This window comes from Dermacentor silvarum, chromosome 11, assembly GCF_013339745.2.
Source record: "Dermacentor silvarum isolate Dsil-2018 chromosome 11, BIME_Dsil_1.4, whole genome shotgun sequence".
Taxonomy (NCBI): domain Eukaryota; kingdom Metazoa; phylum Arthropoda; class Arachnida; order Ixodida; family Ixodidae; genus Dermacentor; species Dermacentor silvarum.
Window position 1 is genome coordinate 57,729,429 of NC_051164.1, and position 13,105 is coordinate 57,742,533.

Genomic DNA, 13,105 nt, shown 5'->3' on the forward strand with positions numbered 1-13,105 from the left:
GCCATGATTTTAGTACATATATATTTTACGCACTTTACAGCGATTATTTTAGGCCCTTTTACAGCCACGCTTCATCTACTTCTCAGAATTCATCGCTCCACTGCACACTCACAAACACTGGCATGGCGCTCTTTGGCCATAACTGGCCCTTGCGCCACAAAACACCACACATCATCATCGTTTATGATTTTTTTACAGAACATACCTGTAGCTCTGCAAAACCAACGCGATGGAAGCGCTGCGAAGAAAAATATGATAAGTGTTGCTTATAATTGTGGAGAAGGTTAAAAATAGGCAATTTGTTGCCGCAGCATAGAATTGGCTTCCTTGGAACGGGTAGTTGTATTAGAGCTGCCATGCAGTATTAGAGCTGCCATGCATTTGTTACCAGCTAGCCATGACGTTTCTGACCTTAGCAGCATTCCTACGTATTGTTCTTCGCACTTTCCATAAACAAATGTTGCTGCAATACTGAGGACATGCACCAAGTGCATACAGCGTATCTAATGCTCGTTTCAAGTGTATCAACTTCAGTACTGCTCATGAGTTTATAAAAACAACTCAAGAGCAAGAGCCACTGAAGCAAAACTTTGGGCCAGCACATAAATTTGGTTTACTACTAATGAAAAACCAAACGCCGTGTGTTAAGTGCACCATCTGTTGTCCAGATAGGCAAACATGCTTTTTGGGACGTGGTTGGTGCCTCAAACTTCTATGGTAGCGTGAAGTTAGGCGTACCCAAAAGCAACAGTGCACGGGTGATTTCACTGGCTTTCGATGCTGACTAAATGTCATTTAAAGCTGCACTGCTTACTGAACGGACTGTAGACGTATATTTGTTTCATCAAGTGACCCCGAGCTACAGGCCATAAAATTTGATGACGGTACCTTTTTGAACGAAGCGCGCAGTACGAGTTACGGTCAATTGTAGCGACGTTTAATAAATTTTGTGTCGAGAAGGTTGCGTTGATAGGCGCAAGTACGGGGTTAGAATTGTGTTTTCTTTGTAAAATATGCCCACTCTAAACCGTGAATTCAGTGTGTAAACTTATGTTTGGTCTTAGATGGTTTGATTTCTTCGTTGTTCATTGCCACGCGTAAATTAATCTCATTCTTGGCGCGCAATTATTTTGGGGGGTACGAGCCATCATTTGAGGCAACAACAATAACAATAATGACAGTTCTTTCTGCGGACGGTTGAGAAACCACAGAATATGGTAATCGGCAGCCTTTTACACTTTTCTGTAGCAGCCGACTCCGCTCGGTGCAGTTATTTTATAATTGGCAGTAAATTGTAATGTGCCGCTACAACTCTGGAGATAGCCGAGTGCATAGTGAGTCGGTGGCTCATTGTGTTTTATTTTGTCGCCATGATGTAGGGGTGGGGGAAACTGGTTTTCTACGCTACATTTTTGTCTGCTTGAATTACAGGCAAAATAGCAATGCTGAACTGGAAACTACCGCGACCAAATCAAGATCTGCTGTAGAGGTGAATAAACATCTAATTCAAGGATTCTGTAACAATGCAATGTGCCTTTCTATTTAGCTCCTTTTCGGTGATGAAGCGCTACTCCAGTGCAGTGTAGCAGTCTAATGCTGCTCACCTCTCGCTTAGGTATCTTTTTAGCTTGCCGGCATTTGTTAATGACCCATTTGTCTCTTCCTCAGCGGACAATGTTTCAGAATGTGGACGTTAGGACTGTTGATTACGCTCATCTATGAAAAGATAGGAGGAATAGTACGCTCACGCTATCTTCGCCCCGGCAAACTAAGTGACGCGCAAATGGTCGCAGGGCATTGTTAGTGGCATCTACAGTCGCTCTGTGTGGCGCACCGGATTTGGACTAAGCGGTGCTGACTGCCGTCTCCCATTAACGCCCGGCGAAGTGGCCCATTAGGTTTCAGCGTGTGGGTGCAGCGGTCATCAGGCGCCTGCAGTGAAGGGTGCCGGAAGTTGGCTTGCTACAAATACCCACGGAGGCCAAGTTATCATGCCACCACGCAAATGTTCAGACTGTCCTTTCATGCTCTGGTCGCGTGAGTTGCAATGACGTCGAAATTTGGTGAGCTATTTTAGGTTAGGTATTTAGCAGATTGTACAATGGGGCCAATGAACGTGGCTTTGGGTCACTGTAATTATTTAATGATTTCATGCTTTAAACCACCATTTGCTAGTTTTGCGCGTTGTCCGGCGAATTTTCTACTATGAATGATGACTCTTTTGTGGAGCGGTCATAACGGTCTTTGTGGCTCGACCAATATTCATGTGCTGCTAAGTTAATATTCTCTGCGCAAATGAAATGTGTCATGTATGAAGAGTGATCGAGGTAGCCGGTCGTAAACAAAAGTTCAAGACTGCACGTCGGCGAAGAGAAATGAAACGTAACTGAAGGAAATGTCACCACGACTTTGGGTCTATCAGTTCGTCTACTGAATTTCTTTTTCAGGCGTTTAGGGATTCAGGGATACAGTCTTAAAATCTTCCAATTTCCGCATTCCAGAAAATATTAAGGAAATCTGCTTTTTCAAACAATTTATACTTATTCTACAGCTTTCTGTGCCATATATTGCTTTTCATGTTTAGCTGGTAAAATAGGATCAACATTTACTTCGCACGAGCTACGAGCTCGTATAATTAATGCTTAAGGTTTTCGGCTTTTTTAGGCAGAGCCCACCGAACACTTCAGACTGTATGTGCCAGGTTTTACTTCAGACTCCTAAAGATATGGCTTTTAGATTGAAACAAGACGTCTTTTTAAAATACATATTGTAATAGGCTTCTTGTGCGCGCACTATGGTTTTTCAAAACATGCACCGCGCCAATAATTTTAGAGGGAATTGCAGATAGCATAATATAGAAGCAACAACTAGCACTGGATTTGTGCAGGCAATAACTCTATTTGAAATACTTGCTTTGAGAGAATTAAAAAGTTACGGTTGACACAAGCCCTGGCGCTCTTTTGCCTTAGATGCCCTTGCGCCAATAAAATGCAATCATCATCATCATCATCATCAAAAAGTTACGGTTGAACCCATCGCATGATGACCATCGCTGGTAATGCTATTAGGTCTCAAGCAAAGTGGCAACACACTGTGTTTCTGAAAAAAAATTTCGTGCAAGATTAGTAATATCCAGATGTTCAGTTTCCCTAAAACTTGTCAGGATGCAAGAAAGAGAGGCTATATTTCTAAAATGTCTCCTAAACTTGGCACCTAAAGAAACATATAATGCAATATCTACCATCTGGTTTTATGAAAGGAGCCTGTGTCCCATACGCTACTGAAATTATTTGCAAAAATATCGAGGATCAGTCTACAGAGCAGTATATGAACTTCAAAACCGCAAATTAACACACCTTAACGCTCAAGCTACTATAACATTTTGTCAGAATGTCTTAAGACAGCGGCGGAACTGTGAATGTTTCTCAGCACTGTCAAAACATTTAGTCTTTAGCCTATGTTTCATAACGCTTTTGCAGACGTATAACACCTAAGACTTCAAGGTCGTCAACAGTCCACTCAATTTATTCGGCTTGCAAATCTGACACTCAATTAAACACTTTGGGGCGTGTCTTGAGAATTTTCCAAAGCAGACATGACAGTGCTAAGTGTTGTTAGGCTGTGAGGCCTCTAAGATATTTTTGGTCGGTGTGCTTCCTTGCAGAGGCGTAGAACCTAGGATAGATTATGCCGTTAGTTGCAACAGTTCCTACCATGCACTGAGCAATGACCAGTGAGCTGTTGTGCAAGAAGGTGTCACAGTCTACCTTGCGTCACGCTTTCACCAATCCAATAATTCGGTCCACGGAAAATTTTGAGTCACGAGATTTCTTGAATCTTGGAAATCAGAAAATGGTTAGAGATGCAGGTACGGCATATGAATTCTGAAATGTTTAGTTATCTTTTTCAAGTTTACGGAATTGTTGCTCCATGTGGGCACTCAATACCTGAATTTAAAATACGAAAGCATCATATATACAGGGTATTTCACAGAACACTTTCAAAATTTATTTAAGGTTGCCTGTGGCAGATAGCCCAATTTTAGTTATTGAGCTGGTCTTCTCGAAGAGGCGGGCATTACTTGTACAAAAAATTGAAATGCATAATCGACAAATCAACAAAAATTCACTAATTAAGTTTTTAGCCAATTACCTGATGGTCCCTATTACAATTTACAAATTGTTGCCGTGGAGTTCGCAAGGATCCACTTGGAAATAATTCTCCGGATGACACCAGTTTCGAGATAATAATTCCCGAACTTTGCGGGGAAATGCATTGGCGTTCCAGTTAATTTCGTGCTTCAATGAATAAAGCGATGTTTCGTTAAGAAGCTAACTGCAACGCCAATGCATTTCTACCTAATGTTCGGGAATTAATATCTCGAAAATGGTGTCATCCCGAAAATTCGTTCCAAGTGGATCCGCCTTGCGAACTCTACGGCTACAATTTGTAAATTGCAATATGGGCCATCAGGTAAATACCTAAAAACTTAATTAGTGAATTTCTCTTAATTATTTTATTAGGCATTTCAATTTCTTGTGCAAGTGATGTCCGCCTCTTCGAGTAGACCAGCTCATGAACTAGAATTGTGCTATCTACCGCAGGCAACCTTTACGAATTTTTGAAAATGTTTGCTAAAACACCCTGTATATCATTTCCACAATACGTGGAGAGACCTTATCAACCACTATAAATATATGTGTGATGCAAAACACTGTAAAAAACAAAGAAAGAAGTGAGTCTACCCCATGACATACTGACAGCTATAGTAAACATTGAGTCATCTATCTTCGAACTAGTTTTAATGAAACACATTGCACAGAGTACTCAAACTAGCAGCGTAGGTCCAATCAGATGAGTTTCCTTCAGGGTATGAGAATGTTTTAAATATATTTATTCTCATAAGTCTTTCTACTTTTGATGCACATCTTGGCGTGCACAAATGTGCCCACAGTGCCTGAAGGGGAAATGCCTTTGCGACTTCCGCCAGAATATTTTACTCTAAATGTACCAAATGCAGATGGTTCGCAGTGCTTACAGTTGTTGTTGGTTACATTGTCTCCTGTTTGTATACATGCATGAGCACTCTTTCTGACAGAAACAACCATAAAACTAAAAGGCATGCTAACAGTTATTGTGAACAAGCTAGGAACACCTGCGGGAAAGGTCACGCCTGGAAAGAACTGAAAGAGTATTAATTCAAATGTCATGGCAAACAAGAATTGATAATGTATTACTGCATTGAAATTTTGCACTACGACTGGATACACAACACTTAACATACACCACGTGACTTGAAAAAAGTTGAAGTGGCTTAGCTCGGCTATGCCAGGATATACGTAGCGTTAGCAAAGGTTCAGCTGATTATTCTTAGCTTTCCTGGTTGTCTCCTACGCTGAACCGCTAATTGCCAGGCAAAAACTTCGGGATCCGATGAGTCAAGCTTCTCCGTTCTTCTGCGCTGTTGAGCAGCATTTGCGCTCTCCTTATCCATGGCTATACCACACTGGCAAACGCCAGTCAGAAGCGCAGCGGCTCCAGCGCAGTGTCAGACGGCGACTGCACAGCGAGCGCGCGCCGGCGCCAGTGCGTCTACCACGGCTACGACGTCACTCCTCTGGAATGCGCAGACCGGCGGCGGTGAGTCGCGCGCGGCGGCGGCGGAGTGCGCGAGAGGTGCCGGCTCCGGTGGCTCCGGTGCGCAAGCCGTGTGACATCACTGATCCTTGCGCATGCGCAGCACGGCTCTTGATGTGCCGCGCGAAACGGGCTTGGCTAGGCCAGTGTAGCTAACGCTACAAAATTCTGTGGATGGTGAATAATAAAACTGAAGTAAATGCACCTGCTCACCGTCAGGCAGCTGTTCCTTAAGTAGTGATAAACTAATCCACAGTTGCCTCCCGAAACAGCTTAGAAATTAATCTTTAGCCTATGGAATATGGTCCAACTGCACCGAACCGAAAATCACCGCAGCAGATAGCCGTAAAATTAAAATTTTAACGTCGGGACGAATATGTTTGTATTCCTGTAAGATTTCGCTTATGTTACGACAGATTATGGGGGCATGGTGTGTGATCGTGTACGTATTCGCAACAAAGTCAAGTGTTTATGTGTAGGAACAATCACTGCCATCAGGGTTACACATTATTCTTCAGAGAAGGCCATTTTGTGTGGCGACAGTATCTTTCCGTTCTCCTAAAAATCGCACTATTAAGGCAATTTTTTATTAGTATTTCGGGCCATTATCCTTCCCACGCACAATATTCGCGATCACTTTTTCGGCATGCCTACGATAACAAATGAGACATGTGAAACGTTTTTTCCCGTGATGTTGTAATTCTGTATATATGTGGCGCAGCGCCATTGCGAAGGAAACAGCACAAATAGCAAATGAAGTGCAAATAGACATCAAAGAGACAATAAAACACAACACACAAGGAGCCCGAGAAATTGAAAGCCTAAGAAATACACAACAGTGATAAAGATCCCCCGATCCCACATCCCACTTGCCGCTTCGTTTGATGTGTGAAAAAGAGAGACTCAACACGTTACCTGTGTTATGGAGGTACGACAGAACAAATTAAGCTCATCCATAACATTAATAAGGCTCTGTGCTTGTCACGCAGAGCAGCAAATGCATGACCGTTTATGAACACTTTATTACGAAGGTGCGGCAATTGAACATGTCGAGATTGAGTGATGCTTAGGCTTGTACGTGCCTCACTATTGCAACTCCACCCCATGAATCACAAGCCACTCGAACTCTTCAAATGACAGCTCTGCAGCGCGCCGAATAACAAAATGCTTCGTGAAAAATTCTGTCACTAGTGAAATCAGCGGAAGGGTTGATGATCCAAGCTGCACATGGCCGGCTTTTCGACGTTTTAAGGCATCAGGCAATAGTGGGTTCTTCGGTTCTTGCAAAATGCCCTTTATTTTCGTCACTGATGTGCTCGCCAGGCGAGCAGCAGAAATATCTCAAACACCACTTTATCTTCCCAGCCGCGAAAGACGCAAATTTTATTTGTACATGGCAATACAGAGCAACACGCCTACACATCGACCATGGTACGCTTGAGCGTGCAAGAAAGTATGGATCGAAGCGTGGCGTCACGATAGATCCTAAACTTCCTGTGGCACCGTGAAAGAGAAGGTAATCAAAGTGTGAAGAGCTCCCCAATGAAGCTTCTGCACAAGGAAAGGCGTCGAATCCCCTGGCGTGTAAAGAATGAAGGGGAGATCGCGGTATGAGGGAAGTGAAGCAGTAATCGAAAGAGCGACACGTCGAGCTGGGGGAAACCCTTTCACGGGGATTCCGCCACAGGCTGCGCTGTCACTGACGGGGATGAGCCCATTAGTACAATACCTTACCTGCCGGCGCACGCGCGTGACAGCACCGCCCAAGGAAATGTGGCTCCTTGGTTCCTTGAAAGAACCACGGCGTATGAGGTTAGATGTCGCCACGAAACAATCAGAAAGCTCAAGCAAGAACGTTGAATCATCGGTGCGCGTGGAACGCAGCGCAGCCTTAGGCATGACTTTCCGGCGGTTTTTCGTGATGCGTGTGTGTTCGAGAGGGTCGCCGGCGTTAATGCCTGTAACGTGAAACTGAGTGAAGGGTGTTTTAGTTCAAACAGCGGTGCGAAATAAACTGCGCTCGTCCATCAAAGCTTTGAAACCTTGTTTCTGGCGTATTTGTGGCTATGACTTTGATGGCGCAAGCAGTGCAATAAATTTTGCCGAGTACGAGCAGGGGAAGCCTTGATCAAAATGGCGTGGAAGTTGCATCCAGATTTATTACTTTTACACCCGATTGCTGAGGGCAGCTACTAGCCACTAACGCCCACGCGCTAACTGCGAACCTCGGGAACCCATCGCACTATTCATAGAAACTGATGCGAGCGCTCATGTTTAGTGCCTCAAGGTGACAGGCGTCAGAAAGCGTGTCTATTTATTGATTCCGCGAACAAAACTCGTGTAGTCTGCTGTTATTCCTGACGGAAAAACGCGTGTATGGGTGAGTAGTCTGTACTTTTTTTCTTTGTAGGAAAATTGCGCCTTTCTTGAAGCACTTAATGAATGAGACACTTGTAATAATCTTCCCCTTGGTCGAAGTTTCTCTCCAATCTAAAAAGCTATCTTCCGCGGAAAGGTCCGATTGACCACGGATATATTTTCTCCGGGAGCAAGAAAATCCTGCATCTCTATCAAGATCGCAACTGAATAATACGTATTTTAAGGAATATGGCGAAAACTAGGCCTATCAGCTTCCGCAATAAATTTCTATAGGCTCATAGACCAACTTCCAAAAGAAAAAGAGCGCTATAAAATACGCTATTTTTAAAGTTCTACGAAGAAATCACAAAAAAAAGCAAGTCGCTTCGACAGCAGCCTATAAGTCCTGGAACGAGAACCCTACGTTGCGCGAGAATGTAAATTCTGGCTTAGCATTGGTTCACCTTGTCAGGCTTAATTTGGCTCATGCGCTTGACCGTTTTTGAGAAAGTATGAACACCCTAATCTAACCGTACATTTGTGCATTACCGTAAACTTTACCAAATATTGCCATGTCAGTAAAAAACAAAAATTTCCTTTGTATCCTAATACTTAGGGATGAATACATAAGTGCTTGTGCTATTTTGTCGTGATAAAACCAAAATTTTCGTCGGTTGCGCCCATGAGCTTCACTCAGTAGCGAAGCTAAGTGACATATATTTTGAAACGTAATATGGGCCGAGACGTTCCGCATAATTATTTGATCGATGCATGGGGTTTGACGTCTCCAAGTTACATATTCACCAGCGGAGTGGTTCTAACCTGTACCTAAATGTATTTGCATAAAAGTTTTAGTGTGAATCTACCATAGATCTAAGCAGCTGCTTGTAAGAACCTACGCAGTTAGTGTACAGCGCATATCAAACTATCAGCTCCACAGCATTATTAAAAGCAACGCCTCCTCTAGCTAGATGCCAGGCAGATGGCTCGCTCTGCCATTGTTGACGTTCCGCTGCGGAGTTGCGCGCTTTTACCGAGGGGTGGCGCCACGCTCTGTCACTGTCTCGCGCGGCGCTTCTGTGGGTCGGGAAGGGCCGTTCCAATGGGCGGGACACAGCAGCAGCTTCTCGTTCAACATTTCGGGCATTATAATTTAAACATCTCCTGTGGCAGCTAGCAGATTAATACATGTAGATGTTAAGTATCTTTCGCATCAGTGCCAAGTAAATCATAAGAAGCTTGCAGTACCAGAGCGGCACCAAGCGGGAAGAGCGAGAGGTCTGTTTCGATAAACAAGCAAAAATGAACTATGCCGCGTAGTAGAGACGCAGGTATAAACTGTGTTTATTTCACGCTTACCATGGGCAACTAAAATGATCACGCATTGTCTACTTCCTCATGAAGAACAACAACACGGCTATAGCTTCAACACTTTGCGGGACAATGGTTTCCGCTCAAGAACCTTAGTCGCCCGGTTTCTGTCCGTCACTCCAACGACATAGTTCGTGAAAATGGGCTTCCTAAGCTTCTTTGGTTTGGCGAACCATCTTTCTTTGCTTTTCGTCTCACGTTTCGCAATGGAGCACAGAAGTTCCATGAGAGCCCGGACGCTGCTTTCAACGCAGACTTCTAATGGCTTAGCAATGGAACTTCTGTTGTAGAGCACGGTATTACCAGCTCCTCGCTCGGGTAGGAAAGTCCTCCTAGGTCCTGGCGAGCGATGAGACCGTGTAAGGGATAGTTGCTTTTAAGCGCCTGCAGGAGCGAAATGGAATTTTCGCATGGGATTCGCTCTGCTTGCCGCGCAAACGATGAACCCTCCTATTAATGTTACACTGGTCATGTCCGGGTTTGAAACGAGCGGCGTTGTGCTGACGCATTGCTCATACAGTTCTCCTCTGCTGCTTTGAGAAGGTTCTCCATCGCATCATTGAACAGGTGGCAGTGCTAGTTAGCTGGAATTAAGTTTTTCTTTTTTTTTGGCTCAGAAAGAGGATGAACTTTGCACGTTGCCACTCGAAGCAGCAACAATCCCAGTCTTGAGCATCTTCTCCAGCCCGTATGCAGCAATTTACATCCAGTGCATCATTGCCCCCGGCAATTCTGCGCAGGAATCCAACCAAGGATTCAATTGGGTCACTCGACATCTTCTTCGTCCTCACAAACTCGAACTTTCTGACAAGAAGCAGATGCCGAATGCACTTGACATTCGACTACGTTGTTATCACGAGTGCATGGTAAGTTTTATTTGTGAGAAAGTTCTCAGGTTTGCTCTTCTTTCTTGTGAAACGAGACACCTGGCTCTTTTTTACACTGACTATGCGTGCACAATGGCACGCAAAAATAGCGCATAATTGCAGTATTTAGCGTTAGAGAAGCCTCAATAAGCTTGGAACAAGCAAAGCACACCGCAGACCCACGAGTGCCGCTTACGGAGGCGTTGAGCCTACCGCCAGAGGAGGGAACGTAGTGTCAGACCTAAGCACCGGTCGCCCGGAAAGGGCAGTAGGAGAAGGTTTGGCAGTGCTCCCACCGCCCGTTTGACTGGCATATAGTTAGAGGAGGCGTTGGTAAAAGATGTGCTACCACTGTTAACATTTTTTTTTTTTTGTTGTTGTGTGCGGGGCCGCTCTTTTTTCCCCTCAAACTGGTGGAGTGTATAAACGCAAAAGCAGACTAGCATGCTTTCATGTTATATACTTTTCTTGGTGTACCAGAAGAACGCGATGATAAAAAAGAGCCTGATTGTGCACTGGGCGATAATATTTTTACGCTAAACGCCATCCGTCACCAATCTGAGCTATCATATCTATATTTCCTAATTTGTGGCCGCTTATGTGGAATGCGTGCGTGGCATTATATTTTCCATTCGTACAACGTAAACGTTCCAATCTACAGCACGATCTAGTGTGTCGAAGCCGACGGAGATATATGCGTATTTCTATGTTATTGAAGCTTTTCAGCTGACGGTATACCGCAGCAGCACCAGTATGCATTCTTCAGAGACACTAAGCCTAGGACTGTCACTCCAAGTATAACACAACCGAAGTCTGTGATACAAAATAACTATACAACTGGCAACAAATTTCAATTCGCTGTTAACAATACATCAAGCTGCCTATTTTTTGCTTGATCGCGTAAACTCGTGCACAAACGTACGACGACAACGCATCATCTACTTCGATCACAGTGTCAACAGGCGCGGCCTCATCACAATTTCTCTCAGGAGAGCGTAACAGCCTGCTCCGTCGTTTGTATTCTCTCCTTGTTGCGTAGATAGCTTGCGAGGGAAACACACAGCCGAACTTTCTTTTACGTCCTCGTCACCTCGTTAAGGCGCATCCACGTTCCATCCATCTTGTCCACCGGAACCGCCTTAGGGCTCGCCACAGAATGACCCACTACAGCCATCATCGCGTCGTGGCAAAAGCACGCCCAGCTCCTTTCTAAGAGCCTTTCTCAGGTGCACGTCGGCAGAGGTGAGCAGAAAAAAAATTGGGCTATTACAAGGCCCCAGTCGCTGCGAGCGCCGCCTAACGAACCGCGCCTCCACAGGGCAAACCATCATTGGCGTTTCCGTGGAACTAAAGCACTCCTCACTTCAGCGCGCCTCCCAGCGCGTTGATAACTTCGGGAGAACAAATCGTGGTCGCTGACATTGTTGTTTCGTTGGCGTCTTTAGTTGTTACCACGTCCTATTGCTTCGGGGTGGTTGCGTGCTTTATACCTCGACCGCTGCCGGTTCTGGGCTAGCAGCCATGAGAGCTTGCTCTCACCGGATTTGCTCATGGTTCTTTGAGCAGTCTGCGTTCCTCTGGTGGCCTGTCCTTCAGTGAACGTCAAGTGCTTACCGTAAGTACACTGCTCTGATGCTGAACACCAGGTTGTGGGTACGATTCCTGACCACGGCGGCCAAATTTTATTGGGGACGGAATGCAACATCGCATGTGTACTGATATTTGTGAACAAGTCAAACAAGTGGAGGCCGCCATTATAGACCGGTGCCGTCAACAACGGCAGATCTCATAGACGCAGTCTTACTTTCTGAAGGTAAACCCTATGATTCAGCCAACCACTTCGGCCTATTTACCCATTTAAACTTTGACAGCGCTTTGGGTACGGTTTTGCTCTCCATTTGCGATTCGGGACACTCTTGATCAGCCGTATAGAGTACATTCAGATCCCAACATACTCAGCTCGTATTGGTTGACCAAATTCTCTTACAATATTGTTCCTTTCCCGTCGAGTGGGGTTTTCTGAAAAGCTGCTGTCTCGATACAAGGGGCTCATACCACGTTCTTCAACAAGTTAGTGATGTCAACTACGAGATAAAAACTGGAAATCCTGCTACGTCTCCTAATCCGTTGTGCCGTGACGTCGTCCCCATTTCACGGCTCATGCATTACTACTCTTCCCCAGCTGCAGCTCCTTAGGTGTGCCCCGCCTCTGCCGCCGGAATGTTGAGATACGCGACCTTCGAAGAAGAGATCGGTCACTGGTTGAAGACGACGTCGTGCCTCCTGCTAACGTGGACTGGCTTCCATCTTGGTCAATGTCTGCGGTATTTGTAAATATACTGTGTAAATAGTTTTTGCCTAGTTTATTTACACGTAACAGTATTATCTATCTACCACAACAATTTCTAGCATGTTGCAACTGTAAGCAATATCCGTTTTGACTAGTCTCGCGCATACACATGCGCATTTTAAAGCTGCCAGTATATTCATGAATATTTCACGCTGATCTTGGAGAGAATCTACTTCCGTGCGCGTAGGAATTTGTAGTTTCATGAGTAGAACCAGCGCAATGAATGCAAAAAGCAGGCTAGCGCGCTATGCGAGTCGCGTTAGACAATGCATCTTACAAGGCCTACAAAAAGAACTGCTGAAAAAACTGGCCAGGAGATGACGCGCTGATGCCCACAGTAGAGATTAGTTTATGCCAGCATTTGGCATTGGGAAGAGTCAGGTACAATGTGTATTGAAATGTGTATGCAATTGTGGATTCTATGGTTCTTGCTTATTCTAGAAAACCGACCGAACAATTGCACTGTGCGAAACAGAATCACAAAGAAAAAACTGCTTACTTGTGAACAGCGAAAACTTTTTCG

General features: G+C 44.7%; 1 protein-coding gene across 2 annotated transcripts in view; it reads left to right on the top strand.

The window, feature by feature from the left end:
* Positions 1–280: 280 nt before the first annotated feature.
* The window catches only part of LOC119432604 (uncharacterized), a 61,168-nt gene continuing 48,343 nt past the window's right edge, over positions 281–13,105 (top strand). For both annotated transcript variants that reach the window (XM_049659162.1, XM_049659163.1), the window contains exon 1: positions 281–1,489. In XM_049659162.1, coding sequence (XP_049515119.1) covers positions 1,298–1,489 — 192 coding nt within the window. In that variant the 5' untranslated portion in view covers positions 281–1,297. The remainder of the gene's footprint in view (positions 1,490–13,105) is intronic.